At 43.7% G+C, this 17,327-nt stretch overlaps 1 protein-coding gene across 1 annotated transcript in view; it reads right to left on the bottom strand.

Annotated features, from left to right (window-relative positions):
- Positions 1-17,327, bottom strand: part of GLI3 (GLI family zinc finger 3) — a 608,365-nt gene that overhangs the window by 16,901 nt on the left and 574,137 nt on the right. Inside the window, 1 exon segment of the mRNA XM_030203853.1 lies at positions 8,046-8,336. Within this exon segment, the coding sequence (XP_030059713.1) occupies positions 8,046-8,336 (291 nt within the window).

Below are 17,327 nucleotides of genomic sequence, written 5' to 3'. Positions count from 1 at the left end.
TTGGAAGCTTGACCTCTAGTGGTAATACGCAAGACTACCGCTAAGGGTCAGAGCTTTCGAATCCCAACCAGCAAAGGGGTAGCAGTGTCTGGGGATAAGCAGGGAGAGGGGGATGCTGACCAAGCAATAATTTTTTCCCCCTCATTCCTCTACCCATGCTAAATGCAAGCCAATAGCTCGGGTATACTTAACATTTCCAGAGTTTAAAAAAGGTTTGGATGGCTTCCTAAAGGAAAAGTCCATAGACCATTATTAAATTGGACTTGGGGAAAATATTTCTGGGAGAAGCAGCATAAAATGTTTTGTACTTTTTGGGGGATCTTGCCAGGTATTTGTGACCTGGATTGGCCACTGTTGGAAACAGGATGCTGAGCTTGATGGACCTTTGGTCTGTCCCAGTATGGCAATACTTATGTACTTATGAGGCAGTATGTGGATTGTGCTCCATAGCAGTAATGGCACATAGGTAAGTTACCATGAGCTAATTGCAAGCACTATTCATGCCCATAAGCCACCGTTATACATTTTTCTCCACCCCTGATGCAGCGAGCAATCACTGTGCGAATTAGTGCACAGTAAATGTTATGGACACATACTGTTACTATGGCCCTATAAAAACTGTTACCATGCAGTAATTTGCATGGTAAATGCTTACCATGGTTTAGTAAACAGGCTCCCAAATATAACTGATACTTAGAATTCCAAGTTTCCACTTTGGTGGGTTGGATTGCACAGATACTGGGACAGCTTCAGTCAAGCCCAAATAGCCTGGCCACATTTAACATTTTCTAAACAAAATGATATATAGCATAAATTGGCCTTCTCTCATTTAAACAGCAATTTCATGATGGAGGGGAGAGGTTATGTCAAGCTTCAAATAGTGATGAGTCAAGACAGACATTATGGTTTGGATGATGAGTGATTGGTGGAATATAGCAGCCACCAAAAGTGCTGTAACCATGACATGACCAACACATGTAAAAATAGTACTATGAGAAAGTTCTTTAAAAGGTAAAAGCCCCTCACCTTATTACCCACTGTCCTTAGGAAGTTAGAACATGTCATTTTAGTGCATTAGATAGAAGAAACATTGGATTAGTATAAAGATACAATTTCAAATTTAGACAGTAAAGATCAATAACGTTTATTGAAAGATATGAAACTAAACCATCATTATTTGTGATAATTAAAATGGGCCAAATGACTTATCTAAGACTCAGATAAGCTAGGTATTCTGCTCCAGGCAGGGAAATGCATAAGAACTACATAAAACCATAGTTATCAAAACTTCTTGACTTTATTAGAATTTTTAGTTTCTGTCCTCCATTTTTCCCCTTTTATAATCTACCACTCCACACAACAAGCTTCGATAATGGCCAAGGGCTGAAGGGAACTGTCCTTCCAGATTAACTTAAAGTGATGCTCCCATGTCAGCAAAGGTCACTGCAGTAACAGAGGCTGCCTTCCTTCTTTCCTTCCCTCCTGCCATGTAGCTCAACCATGTTCACCTCTGCAGAATACACTAGCCACACCAGACAGGAACCTTGATTACCAAATAATTTCACTCTGATTTTAGACTGTGAGCCAAAAACAGCACCAAGAGATAACACTGAACCTAGAGGTAAGGTTTATTTATTTATTTATTGTGAGCATTTATATCCCACATATGGTCTAGTCATAAAGCTAAAGCTAGGGTTACTAACATGTGCTAATGTCATTAAAACAGGTTATTAGTAACTGGGTTCCATTGCATAAAATAGGACCTGTGGTAATGATGTTAGCGCACAGTAGTAACTCTAGGTGCTACTCTGTATTCTTACGACCTATTTCTCTATACAAAGCAGCTTAACACATTGTTAGTAGTAGTAGTAGTTGTTGCTGTATCTTCTCACGAAAATATATTTGTATTAAACATAGAAAATACAGGGTGCACAAAAAAATAATAAAACAAAGAGCATATTTCATTGCTGTCCTGTATTATAGGGTTCATGTGACAATAACTTAAAAAAACTCTGTGGGGCCTATTTGCTAAAGTGTCTAATGAGTACAAATTGAAAAATGTGAGGCACATTAGGCACAAAACTTCTGCATTAACTGATGGGGACCTACCCAGAATTTCTGGGAAGGAAGTCATGTAGTTAACAGAGCAAAATTTGCTACTGCAAATTAACTGCAAAAGGGAAATAAACCCCTAGGTGTGCTTTCTCAGAAAAATGATCACACAAAATAAATTGCCTAACTTTGTTATTTCTTGCAGTCATCAATTTGTAAGCTATACATTTTGGTGAGTTCTGGTTTTCTGCAAGGCTGTGGCCAGGCAGAGATCAAGTTTTCATTTTAACATCTATTGATACATTTGTCAAGTAGTGCTGTCCGATTCGCCCAAAACGTTTTTGATTTGAATCGATCTACTTATATGAATCGATTTTTTGATTTGATTCAATTTGATTCAGTTCTTTAAGACTAACAATATATTGAAAATAAAATTTATTTTTCTACTTTTGTCTAGTCTTTTAATGTTTATAATTGTGTTGGTCCCAGTCTTTGGTTTTCGCTTTCTTCTGTCTTCTCTTAACTCTTCTGCAAGGGTCTCCTGGTCCATTTGGAATTTCTTCTCAGTCCATGTCCATCATTCAACTCCCCTCTGTGTCCCTGCCCCTATCTTCCTGCTATGTTGAGCATCTCCATTCTCTGTATCTTTATTCTTTCCCTGTCCAGCAGCAACCCTCTGTGACCCAATCCCCCCTCCCCATGTCCAGCACCACATCTCTATGTCCCTACCCCTCATCATGATCACCTTCTCCCCTTATTCCTCCTTCCCTCCTGATCTTCCTTCTCCTCCTCCAAGACCAGCATCTCCCTTCCTTCTCTCTTGTCCTCCCCTCCCCCTTCCATCCAGTGTCTTACCCATTCCATCCAGCATCTGCCCTCTTTTTCTCTCCCCCTGCCATCCAGCATCTGCTCGCCTTCTCTTCCCCTGTCATCCAGCGTCTGCTGTCCTTATCTCCCCTTCCATCCAGTGTGTGCACTTCTCTGCCCCCTTTACATCCATCATCTGCCCTCTCTCTCTCTACAGTCCTCACCTCCTCCATCCAGTGTCTGCCCTCCTTCTCTTTCCTCCGTCCACCTATGGTCTGCTCTTCTTCTCTCCCCTTTCCATCCAGCCTCTGCCCTCTCTCTCTCTTTAGTCCCCACATCTTCCATTCAGTCTCTGTCACTTCTCTGTTCCCCCTTATCCAGCATCTGCCCCCTTTCTGTTCCCCTGTTCCACTGCAGCTGTTGCTTTTCTAGATGAGAAGCAATGGTGGCAAAAGGAGATACTGACTGTGGCGCCATACTCTCCATTGGCACAGCTGCTGGTCCCGCCCCCTTGGGCATCACTTCCTGTTGCGGACAGAACCAGCAGCCTGCATGAATGCTGAGTTCAGCCCCGCGGTGAGTAGCCTCTTTTACTTCTACTGTTGCTGTGGCTTGGGTGATAGTGAATCAATCTGAACTGTGAATTGGGCAGCACTACTGTCAAGCACTCTACACTGTGCAAAGTGTGTGAAATTTGCACCACAGTCATTTAACATAATTTTACAGTCAAATATTTCCCTATACATATCTTATTACAAAAGTTTGGCATTTACTTTATAAATGAAAAGAAAAAATAGCTTGGTTTTGTAAACACATCACTCATGACAACTTTATTTCCATTCTTTTGATGGAAATGACATTGTATAAAATGTATATAAAAAAAGCCCAGCTTCTGAATTCTGAGCAGAACATTTTAGACCTTAAGACTGATTTCTAAAATGACACTGAAAAGCCAAGATAGCCAGCTATCTTAGATGAAGTTAGAGTTGTAACTTAGCCAAGCTGTAGCTGAAAAATTGGCTTAAATCTACATTAGGCTGCCATACCATTGCTAGCTAGATTTAAGCAGCAGACCAGACATCTCTGTGCACAGGGATAGTCAGCTAAGTTCCTACCTTAACCTACTTCCATACTAGGGATGTGCATGTATTAAAAAAACTGGCTGTCTTCAAACCATTTTCGGATATTTTCCCTGATTTGTGGACATGTTTCATCTTTGGCCATCTTCAAATCTAACCTAAAAGCCCACCTTTTTGATGCTGCTTTTAACTCCTAACCTTTATTCTCTTGTTCAGAACCCTTATTTTATCATCCTCACTTTAATATTCCCTTCTCTCTTGTTTGTCCTGTTTGTCTATCCTAATTAGATCGTAAGCTCTGTCGAGCAGGGACTGTCTCATCATGCTCAAGTGTACAGCGCCTATATTGCAACCCAAATTGGGAGATGGGCGTCTTTCTCCCGTGGGAGCCCAAATCGGTATAATCGAAAGCCGATTTTGGGCGTTTCCAACTGCAATCCGTCGCGGAAACGGGTAAAGTTGATGGGGGCATGTCGGAGGCGTGGTGAAGGTGGAACTAGGGCGTGGTTATCGGCCGAGGAGAGATGGGCGTCTTTAGCTGATAATTGAAAAAAAAAAAGGCGTTTTTACCGCGATTTTGGGTCACTTTTTTGGACCCTTTTTTTTCACGAACAGGTCCCAAAAAAGTGCCCCAACTTACCAGATGATCAATGGAGGGAATCGGGGATGACCTCCCCGGATTCCCCCAGTGGTCACTAACCCCCTACCACCAAAAAACCCCCACTTTACAAACTTTTTTTCCAGCCTCTATGCCAGCCTCAAATGCCGTACCCACTTCCATGACAGCAGAATGTGTTCTATCCTGTGACAGCCTTTCCCTGGTTCTGATGTGGCTCTCGGGTGAGTGTGACACCTTTTCTGTTATGCGCACTGCAGAGTCACATCAGCAATGCATTGTGGTGGGTGTAGGGTATTGGGCTCCTTGATTCCACTAGCTTGTGGCAAATGCTCACGATGTTGGTAGTTGGTAGACTCTACCCCCACGGTGCTTTTCCCCCTGCTTACTGGGTCAGAGTGTGCCCTGTTTTGTTTCCGGTAGTCCATGAGGTAGTGGCCATTTTTGTAAGCCAGTTTTAGATCCCTTTCACGTGTTAGCAACGTTACAGAACTTAGTTCTTACCTTGAATGTGGCTGAAAGAGGGCATTGTACACCATTCTGCCAGCTCGGACCTACTGCTAATCTCAGTACCAGGGAGACTCGTTGCCAGTGGGGCACAACCTCTGATCTGCAGTTAACTGTGAGTAAGCGTGCTTATTCCAATAAAGGATGTTTTCGGAGAGATTAGTCTTCAGGTGTCAACTGGTGTGCCAATGTTATATAGCAGCAACCAGTCCTAGAGGCCTGCGTGTATGCAGGTCCCTGGAGCACTTTTAGTGGGTACCGCAGTGCACTTCAGCCAGGTGGACCCAGGCCCATCCCCCCTACCTGTAACACTTGTGCTGGTAAATGGGAGGCCTCCAAAACCCACTGTACCCACATGTAGGTGCCCCCTTCACCCCTAAGAGCTATGGTAGTGTTGTACTTTTGTGGGTAGTGGGTTTTGGGGGAGGGGGGTTGGGTGCTCAGCACCCATGGTAAGGGAGCTATGCATGTGGGAGCATTGTCTGAAGTCTACTGCACTGACCTCTAGGGTGCCCAGTTGGTGTCCTGGCATGTCAGGGGGCGAGTGTACTACAAATCGTGGCCCCTCCCACGACCAAATGGCTCGGATTAGGACGTTTTTGAGCTGGGCATTTTTAGTTTCCATTATTGCTAAAAAAAACAAACGCCCAGCTCAAAAACATCCATTTTTTCGAAAATACGGTCTGTCCCGCCTCTTCACGTACCCGTTTTCAGACATAGACGCCCATGGAGATAGGCGTTCTCGTTCGATTATGCCCCTCAGTGTATTTTAAGTGATCAAGGAGAGAGAGTTCGATTTTGTCCAGTTCCGGTAGGAGTTTCGATTATTTTGTAGCAGGGGCGTAGCCAGACAACAGATTTTGGGTGGGCCTAGGCAAGAATTGGGTGGGCACCAAGTGTTATCTCCCCCCCCCCCCAAAAAAAAACCCCATCTCAGCTGGTGGGAAAACGCTTCTTTCCGCCTTGGCAGCAGGCATGCACTGAAAACTGAGCATGCGCAGGTGCCGGTGTTGTGCAGAGTAGCACTTTTGTTACCATCAGTGGGAAATCTTCAGCTGGCAGAGCTCGGGATTCCCACCAGTTACCACTAAACATGTTCTACTGTTGGGTGGGCCTGAGCCATAAATGGGTAGGCCCTGGCCCACCCAAGCCCACCTGTGGCTACGCCACTGTTTTGTAGAGTTCAAGAGTTTAGGTTGGTTCTTTCTGGTATGCCTTTGTAAACAGGAAGGTTTTTAACGATTTCCGGAAGTTTGTTAGGTCGTGCATTCTTTTCGTGACTATCAAATGGGGTTTCCAGCAGCATTTTGAAACCAGGCACTGGCAAAGGCAGGCGTGACTGGGGATCATTTTTGCCTGATCCCAACTAAAGAACTTTGAAGGTAGGTCAGAGGGAGGAACTATTGGAAGTTGTGAGGGGCTGGTTGTGTGTTGGACTTCTGGTTGGGGGTGGCCCTTAATTTAGAGCGGTGGGAATTTGGAGGGTAGAAGGTTATTAGGGGGTGGGGGTCTTGAGTGGAACAACATGGCCCCTTTAAAACGTGGCTCTGAGGCCCGAACCTCCAGGGATCTTACAATTACACAGCTTGAGAGGTTGCCCACAAGCAGCATTAATGTGGTAGCACAGGCGTCAGTAACATGAGATACTGAGATATCAGAGTTTGGAGACTCCTGTGGTATATTTTCAAGCCAAATTTATCTCTTAATAATAACAATTTGGTCATAATGGGACTTCTGTGGCTAAATTAATCTACCACCTGTTGTTAAGTTGGCCTCCATGTGTTTCTACTTTGATTCCCTCCTTAAATTTGGGTTACAAAAATGGCATCAAGCCAAAGTACACTTAGGGGCCCCTTTTACTAAAGTGTAGTGAATTTTTACACCCCCTGCCTTTTAACAGCAATAATTAAAAAGTGCAAAAGTAATTGTTGTGGGTGTGCCCAGCAAGTCCTTTGTATTTACTGCACTGAGATGTTCTTTACCACGTAAAAGACAGTTTGCTGTTACCATAGATGCACTTATCACTTCCTCTTGAGGGGGCATTACGTGTACCTGTGGTAACTGTAGAAGTGACAGCGCAAGAAAAGTACCATGCACTTAACGGCAATGTGCAGTCTACGACCATTCTATGCTCATAACCTGCTCAGTTCCCACCTCTAACATACCATGACGTTAACACTCAAATAAGCTTGTGCTGTCATGACACTGAAGTAACAACCCATGCTAATTTATTAATTAAGGACCCTTTTACTAAGCAGCTGTATAAAGGGCCCTGCACTTAAGGCGGGGGCTGTGGTGGGGGGGAAGAATTTACCGCCACCCATTGAGATGGAAGTAAGGACTGCTGCGTGAACCTGGCAGTAACAGGGCAGCACACGGCACTACCCAATTACTGCCGAGTAACCCCCTGTGGTATATTTTTCCTTAATTATGGCTAGCGCCAGAAATGGCACATGCTGGGGGCAGAACTACCACCAGCACCCGTGTTGGGATGGTGGTAGTTCTGGTTTGGTGCACGGCAAGCCTTCTGCTGCGTGCCAACCCTTTAGTAAAAGGGCCCCTAACTGCTTAACACACTTTAACAAAAGGGCCCCTTACATTTAGAAGAGTAAAGAGTAACCTTGGTATAATAAAACCATGCATCTTTGTCTTACAACATTTTATCATAAGAAAGCATATAAGACTACATTTACAATGATAGTATAACACTAGGTACTAATATTAATAGATAAATAAGGCTTAGTAATATAGAAACCTGGTTGCAGGACAGATTTGGTGCATGTACACCTCTACCAATGAACAATCTGTTTTGTATAAATCATAATTACACAGCAGCAAGTTACAAGTCAGTCCAGTTGGCTGGTGCCTTACATGTACTCAAATGAATTTTCTTTAACAACTCACCCAGTTATGTTCTGGAAATGGATTTCAAGAGACTGAACATAAATAAGACACTGAAGGGTCACAAAATGCATGCTACGTACCATTGGTTTTTCTGTTTTGACAGCTTTCATTTGCAGGCATTCTTCACGCTTTGAGGTAGTGCTGTTGAGGTCTTTGTGCTCGACAATCATACCCTGAGCTTGTTGACCTGGTGATCGTGATTGCGAATGGCTACCAGAGTCTCTAGAAGGTGGAGGCCTGGGAGGGATATCACCACGTTGCTTCTTGGTGACATGTGCTTCCGGGCCATGCACTGTCTTCACGTGTTTTCGGAGTGAGCTGGGATCTGTGTAGCGTTTTGTGCATCCTGGAATCTTGCATACATATGGTTTCTACCAGTTTGCAAAGACAGAATGCTATCGTTACAATTGGCTTTATTGCAATGAAATACTTTTATTATTTCTACATGCACATTCTATGCTTAAACCATAAAATCATGCAGTATATCAGGGGTTCTCAACCCAGTCCTTGGGTCATGCCTAGCCGAAGTGGTTTTCAGGATATTCATAATGAATATGCAAGAGATAGGTTTGGCTATATAGGAGACAGTGCATGGAAATTTATGTTGGAACCCTGAAAACTGAACTGGCTAAGGAGCAAACATTGCAACTACCCAAGGGTTGTCATTTTTCAACCCCCCCATGTAATGTATATACTGCAGTGATAACCCTTGTCAAGGGCCACAGACCTCACTCTCCCTCCAGAAATTGATACACAAGAACTAGGAATCTGACATAAGTGGAGTGGAATCGCACAAAGTGAATTGGTTGTTTAATTAAAAAAGCACAAAGTACAAAGACTAGGGGATATGCCAAGAAGGTACTGAGTAGCATATTTAAAACTAGTCAAGAGCTCTTACCTTTATCCTTGCCTCATAAAATGCTGAAAAAGAATTAAATGGAGACTCTAGAAATTCCAGAATTGAATTTGCCACCATTTACCTCGGTGTATTATTTGACAAGCAGAAATAAGAAAGATTCTTCTGTTCACGGAGACTCTAATTTACAGATGGATATCCTAGATGTATCAGCTATCATAGAGAGCTCCAAGCCAGATTGTGTAAAGTCATCAACCTTGGTTGTGACATTAGCTCTATCATAAAGAATTTCCACGATAAGCTATTTCTCAATTGTAAAGTCCGAATTTTCCCAGATGTGTCTAAGAATACACAGAAGAAGCGAAAACAGTTATACTGCTTCAACCAGGTGTCCTTCAGTTGGGAGCCTCTTTTTTTTTTTTTTGAGGTTCCCATTTAAATGTGTAATCAAGCTACAGTTGGTCGAATATGTCTTCTTTGAACCTTCACAACTCTCTACTTTTGATTCTTCTAGGCAGGACTCAGTCCCAATATTAAGTGTTTCCATTGTATGAGAGAAGTTGTATGACTCTTTAGGTGAACAAAGTGCTAAAAAATTCTTTTTTGTTGTTAATGAAGTTGAGAGTTCTTTGCAAATATTTTGATCAGTCAGCGTTTAGACTTTGTGTTTAAGCTCTAGTGTTATTACAGTTTGATTACTACAACTTGGTCTATGGGCCAGATGCACTAAACCTAACGAGCAAGCAATGTGGTTTTTAAACTAGTTCTAGCCGGTTTAGCAAGCAAGGAGTAAAACACGGCATGCACAAAAGGTCTCTCTCCTATCACGGTAGTAGCTAACGAAAACGGAATGCAAAGCTATTATAATGAGCTAATTACTATACAGATGTTCTAGCAAGGCAATGCACAGACGTTTTCCGACCGGATGCACAAAAGCAAACCCTATCTTCAGCGCTGAAATCTCAAATTGGGCAGGTGGCACTTCAGCACTCTCCTTTCAGTCCAGACCATACACAGTATATATTCACACTTGACCAGTTATCCGAAAAAGAGTGAAATTTATTGTGGCCGAAGCATTCTACAGTTTATATCTATGAATTATTCACAATAGCAAGCAATTTACAATCATGTATACATTTTACAGTAATAAACAATCAAATATATGACTCGATTTCTATCTAGAACATTTGAGGCAAGTGGCCTAGTCATTTTGAGTCACACAGTTCTCTCTCTTTCTGCCATAATCACGCTGTAGCTTTTTGCTTAACCTGGGGCATATACTGCCGACATGCCCAGGCGCCAACATCACAGCTTTGCTCAAGGGATTGCCGTAAAAGCATCTTCCCTCTCATACCCGTTGACTCTCTTCTTGAAGCCTTCAGCCTCCCCATTCTGTCCAAGTCTGAGGTAGGCTCCGCTGATCATTTGCTAATCTGGCACTGGCCCCCCTCCATACAAGAGAGGAACTGCCCTTGATCTTAGACATCATCCATGCCACTGCTAGAATGGGACAACAACCACATGACCTTTGACCTTCCTTTGGTCTGAAACATAGTGCTGTGTACTCTTTCAGGCTAGGACCCACCGCCTGTGGAATGTTGCGACAAGTCCCTACCTCCTTGATATGGGGTGGGTAGGGTAGGAGAGCTGTGGGAGCAGCAGGCTAAAATGGTGAATGCACCTTGCAGGCACTGCCCTTCTTGCTCCCAGAGGTCACCTCTTTCCCCACCTCCCAGACTTCCTTGTCTTGTTACCTGCCTCCTTATAGGTCCTCTATTCTTTAGTGCCTCCCCCTTACTTATCAATATATATATAAATGACGAGTGTCATACTCACTCACAAATGCGCAGTAGAGACCCTCTCTGCCCCGCCCCCGCATCAATACGTGATGACGAGGGCGGAACAGAGAGGGTCTCTACTGCGCATTTGCGAGGGACACCGCCGTCGCTAACGCTCCCCCCCCCACCCGGAGTCGCCGCCGCCACCCACCTTCCACCTGGTCGGGCCCTCGCTCCGCTATTGAAACAGCGAGGGCACGCAGTACACAGCTCTGCTGAGCTGCCGTCGGCCTTCCTTCTTCTTCTCTGCCTGTGTCCCGCCCTTGACGACGTTACATCACACGAGGGCGGGACACAGGCAGAGAAGAAGGAAGGCCATGGAGCGAGGGGGTGGAAGGTGGGTGGCGACGGCTCCGGGGGGGGGGGGGGACGAACTCGGAGGGGGAGCGGCAGCGGCGAACTCGGCGGCGGGGTGGGGGGCCTTTCAACCCCCCCTCCTATACTAGCCCGTTTTTATGGGCTGAACGGCTAGTCCCTTTCATAACTTGCCTGTGCTTGCAGCTCTTCTATACTTCCCATCACCCTCCCCCCTCCCTCCTATTCCTGCTGTGCTGGGCCACCGCTCGTTTGTGCTTGTGACCGCCTAATGCTGGGTCACTGCCCTTAACATGAGGTCTGGAGCTATCGGTCCTGATAGTTCCACAGCCACCTTTGCCACTCTGCAGGAGGAGAAGGACACTGGAGAGAGGAGACACGACAGAGCAGGGAAGGCAGTGAAGTGTTTGGAGCCCAGAGGGATAAAAATGCCTACTAAAGACTGCCTTCCACATGTGTGTAGCAAGCATTTCTGCCGACACAGCCCATTCAATGTGAATGGGTTGTGTCAGCGCTAGCGCAGCTTAGTTAAAAAAAAAAACCCTAACTAATCAGAAAAAAACATTTTTCCACAATGCATAATTAAGCTCTGCAATTCTCTGGTGTTGGGTGTAGTAAAAATAGTTAATGAAGCTTGTTTAAAAAAGGTTTGAAGAGGGAGGTCATGTGACACCATGATCAGGAGCAGTCGCTGATAGCTCTGCTCCTGCCGCCTCACCACAAATCTCGCTGATAGCAGTGTTTCTGACCCTAACTTTCAAGCTCCAATAGTTCGGGCAAGACTCCTGATAGTTTAGGAACAGATTGCTTGCTTTACTATAGATAATGGCTGCGAAAGGGCTCTGCAAAGAAAAGAACAAAACCAGATGACATGACGACAAAATGGCGGCCCCTTGTGAGCCCTGTTAGCTCTACGATCGGATCAGCCTGGGTGGCAGAAGTGGTGGCCAAGGTAACTGGAGCCATGGAAACCTTACTGGATAAGTGCTTAAGCCCTATCGATCCCAAGTTGGAACAACTGCACGGTAATATGGAGCAGCTCAGTAATGACCTGGCAGCGTATCAACAGTGCCATGGGGACCTTGAGGATCGAGTAACTACTGTTAAGGATGCACAATCTTGCCTGCAGAAGCTAGTGGCCACATATGAAGATAAGCTTGAGGATCTGGAAAACAGATCCAGAAGGAAAAACCTTTGTTTTGTGGGTCTGACAGAAGAGTTACAGGACTGGGAGTTGCGGGTTTTTTTTTTTTAGTCTTGGGTGCCCTAACAATTAACGCTTCTGACCTTGCTGGGATTGCTGCATGTGGAAAAGGCTCACTGTGTGGGTTCCTGTCAACAGGCACTCTCAGGACCCTGAGTGGTTATCTGCCGCTTGCTCAACTTTGCTCATAAGTCTGCTATTCTGCATGCTCTGCACAGAGGAAAGGAACTTCATCATGAGAATCATAAAGTCTTGAGTTTTCAAGACTATTCAGCAGCAGTGGTGACGCAACAAAATCCGTTTTGCCCTCCTTTACCCAGCTAAGCTGAGCATTACCTACCAAGCAGAGACCAAGATCTACACATCGGCAGAAGAAGCACAAAAGGTTTTAAGTACACTTGAATTACTGACCATCCGAGGGGAGAGCCCGGATCACTGATCTTTTGCGGAGTTTGCTTAGATGAATGTTATACGGGCAGAATATCTCTGGCAAGACCCCTGCTTTGGTGATCCATGGGAACATCTGCATTGGTCTTTCCTTGATGATAAACAGTACTATGAAAACTTTTGAGGTGTACAGCGGATGAGGTTTAACCAGTATAGAGGTGATGACTCTATACGTTGTATTCGTATTTAATCATTTCACAGATGAAGGAAAAACAGAAAAGAAAAACAGAAGGAAGAAGGATTTTTTTTTTTAATGGCAGGATGACACCTGAGTAGGTAGACTTCCTTTGTTGCTTTTGGGTCGTGGAGATGGAATGTATGTATGTATGATTGGGGAAATAACTTCACAAATGAGAGACTTCAGTGGGGTTTGGTTTGTTTGTAACTGGAATATAACTTTGGTAATGATGTTTATGGGAAGAGGTAAAGCTGTTCATTAAGGGTTTATTATATATTTGATACAGCAGGGTTTGTGATGGGGAACGTGCTGGGGTGTGACCTGTTCCATTTAGGAACTTTAACCTGGGGAACATGGGATGGGTTTGGGAGAGTGGGAAAGGGGGGGGGGTGTGGGGGAGGGGGTTGGGTATGGGGGGTAATGGCTATGACTGTCAGAAAGGAGATTGCTATCACACATTAAGATTTGTTTGGGCAGTTTTCTGCTTCTTCTTTGGAGTTACAGGGAGGAGGTCGAAGGTTAGGATGACCTTTCTCCCTTTTTGTTAATAGTAGAGTTGTGGGATATAAGCTGCAAGAGTTTTTGCTATGGTAAAAGTTATCACTTGGAATGTAGCGGGTATTCACTCCCCCATTAAATGCTCTAAGGTTTTGCAACAGGTTACCCTTCTGCAAGAAACACACCTTAATGATTTGGAGTACACCAAGTTGGTGAGATGATGGGTGGGAGAATGCATAGCCACTCCGGCGGTGGGAAAGAAGGGTGGGATGGCCGTATTATTTAGAAAAGGATTAGCCTCTCAAATACACAGTGTAACTAAAGATGCTGGGGGTCGCTATAGTTTTTGCAAGGCTACAATAGCTAGACAAAATGTGCTGGTGGGTAGTATTTATGCTCATAACCAATTTAACATTTTATAAATCACTAACTACCATCCAGTAGAATCTATCCCGTTGGTGGTCAAACTAATGGAAAGCATGGTAACCAAACAACTTACAGATTACATAAACAAATTCTCAATATTACACGAATCACAGTCAGGCTTTCGACCCCTCCACAGCATGGAAACAGTATTACTCACTATTCTAGCCAAATTCAAGCAGGAAATAACAACAGGCAAAAACATCCTTCTCCTCCAATTCGACATGTCTAGTGCATTTGACATGGTAAACCATAATATATTAATAAGATTGCTAGATAAGTTCAGGATTGGTGGAAACATACTTAACTGGATCAAGGGCTTCCTAACCACAAGAACATATCAAGTAAAATCAAATTTAAACATATCACCGTGGAAAGCAGACTGTGGAGTACCGCAAGGATCACCGCTATCACCGATCCTATTCAACTTAATGATGACCCCACTTGCCAAGTCCTTATCCAATCATGGCCTTAACCCTTTCATATATGCAGACGATGTCACAATATACATTCCTTACAAAACCAAACTTACAGAAATCACCAATGAAATCAAGCTCGGCCTGAACATCGTGGATTCATGGGCAAATGCATTTCAACTAAAACTCAATAAAGAAAAAAACTCATTGTCTCATCCTTTCATCCTAACACAGCGTGGACATCCCCACAACTATCACCACCCCAGATCACACCCTTCCTATCTCAGACAGCTTGAAAATCCTTGGTGTTACAATGGACCATAACTTAACACTAGAGAGCCAAGTGGCATCCACAACAAAGAAAATGTTCCACTCAACATGGAAACTCAAACACGTGAAGCAATTCTTCCCAAGGGAAACATTTTGCAACCTGATACAATGGTACTAAGCCACTTAGATTACTGCAATGGGATTTATGCGGGATGTAAAGAACAAACCTTAAAGAAACTTCAGACCGCTCAAAACACGGCAGCTAGGCTTATATTTGGTAAAACGCGATTTGAAAGCGCAAAACCTCTCTGCGAAAAACTACATTGGCTCACAATCCAAGAACGCATCGCCTTCAAAATCTGCACCCTGGTTCACAAAATCATCTACAGAGAAGCCCTGAGTTACATGAGAGACTTGATCAACTTACCAATTAGAAATACATCAGAATCAACACGATCCTATCTAAATCTGCACTACCCAAGCTGCAAAGGACTTAAATACAAAACAACTTATGCATCTAGTTTTCCCTACATAAGCACACAACTGTGGAACGCATTACCAAAAGCCCTGAAAATGACGTACGACCACCTAAATGTCCGGAAATCACTAAAAACCAACCTGTTTAAAAAGGCATATCCTACCGAGCCTACTTAAATGCCTAATCTCTGCAACACAACCAAACTAAAGCACGTAATGGACATAATACAACTCTTCCATTCTCCAATTCCCTAATGTGGCTGTGCCACATGAACTTGATCTTACCACAACATCACCCTGTATTTGTTCACACCGGAGCCTGCAAAGGCCTCTCTGGTACTATGTAAGCCACATTGAGACTACAAATAGGTGGGAAAATGTGGGATACAAATGTAACAAATAAATAAATAATACTAGAATATCTCCTCTTAACAACTAGGGCTTCCTTTTTGATCACAGCATAGCTCCTCTCCCTAAAAAAATAAATACAAGTATACTGGCAATTCTGTCTGGTGAAAGCTCTGTTCCTATGCTCCTGGGGGTGACTTTAATATGGTTTGGGATCCAGAGTTGGATAAGTCCCATCCTTCTGTTTACTCGAGGACTTGGGCTGCAAGAAGACTACCAAACTTTTCTATATAGCTACATCTCTTAGATATGTGCCGTGTGTTACATCCTCTTGAAAAAGATTACACACATTTGTCTCACGCGCATGCAATGCAGTCCCAAATAGACTATCTTTTCGCCTCACATTCTATACTGTCAGTCATTGTTGATGTTCAGATAGGCCCATATGTAATCTCAGACCATGCAGCAGTGTGACTGGATTAGCAGCCTGTCAGACTGGTGTGTCCTTCTAGGGCTTGGACTTTTCTGTGTCATTTATATTGAGATGTGAAATTTCAGGAAAAATTACTGGCATGTTGGAATGAGTATAAGAAATTTTAACCAAGCTTCTGCCCCTAATGCGGCTCTTTATTGGGAAGCTACCAAAGCAGTCTTATGGGGCAACATCATTAGTTACTCTAGTCATATTAAAAAGGTTAAAGACAGAGAGCTGCTTAGGCTGGAGAGACGTTTAATGGATAACCGCAGTACGGCCCTCAAGCAAGAGCTGGTGTCAGTGCAAATTGCACTGGACATGTTAATCCACGAACGTTGCTGTTAAATCATAGAATATTTATAGATACCAGTTGTATAAGCATGGTAAAAAGAGTGGCAAATTGTTAGCGAAAATGATATCCAGAAAACAGGCGTCCAGCTCGATTGTTACCCTTAAAGATCTTTCTGGGAAATTGGTGCACACTGATACAGCCATTTGTGATACTTTTAAAACTTTTTATCAAACTTTATATACACCTCCTGAGTTGGATGGGCTACCTGGTCATCATTATTTGGAGAGTTTAAATCTCCTTCACCTTTTTCCATTGGACCGTGATTTTTTAAATGCACCAATTCATTTGGATGAAGTTCATTGGGCACTTTGCCATAGCCTGTTGGACAAGGCGCTGGGCTCTGATGGCTTTCGGGCCAAGTTGTATAAGATGACACCATTATCCTCCTCTGACTAACCTGTTTAAAGCATGGGTGGATGAGAAATCTCTATCTGATCATTTGAATCTAGCACAAATTATTGTTTCACAGAAGCCGGACTGAGACCCTGCTCTCCCAGAGTCGTATAGACCGATCTCGCTTTTAAACTATGAAGTGAAATTGTTTGCCAAAATGTTGGCTAACAGGTTGGGGTGTGTATTACCCTCTTTTATTCATGAATCACAAGTGAGGTTTGTGCAAGGTCGCTCATTGGCTAAGAATCTAAGACATATATTAGTCTCTTTGGAGACTGTGATTACTCATGCTCAGCTATCCCTATTAATCAGCTTCGATGCTGACAAGGCCTTTGACCGGGTTCGTTGTTTTTTTTTTGTTTGCTGCTTTGGGTGCATATGGATTTGCGGGACAGTTTGTGTCTGCGGCCAGGGTGCTTTACTCTTCTCCTCGTGCTCAGGTGTTGGTTAATGGATTTCTTGATTGGGCATGGGATAAGGCAAGGTTCCTACCATTGCCTCTTCTTTTTAACATTAGATCCTCTTCTTCATGATATCCATTCTAGTCCTGAGATTCACGGGGTTGCTATTGGAACAAATATTTTCAAGGTAGCAGCCTTGCTGATGATCTATTAGTTCTCTTAATGGAATCCCATCACTCATTGAGCATCCTTTTGGAGACTTTTGTTGAATTTGGAGATTTTGCGGCATTCCGCTTGAATCTGGACAAATCGGAAGAATTGGCTTCTACTTCTGATTTGTCCAGATTCAAGCGGCTTCTACTTCTGAAGTTAAACTCCTCTGGCCTGAGAGCCAGAGGTGGGCTGATAGATTTTTTAAATACTTAGGCATCCTCTTATCGCCTAATGTAGCTGAGGTATATCGTCTTAATG

Source organism: Microcaecilia unicolor, chromosome 1 (genome assembly GCF_901765095.1).
Source record: "Microcaecilia unicolor chromosome 1, aMicUni1.1, whole genome shotgun sequence".
Lineage (NCBI taxonomy): Eukaryota > Metazoa > Chordata > Amphibia > Gymnophiona > Siphonopidae > Microcaecilia > Microcaecilia unicolor.
Note: the sequence above shows the minus strand (reverse complement) of the source record. Positions and strands in the feature narration are given on the sequence as shown.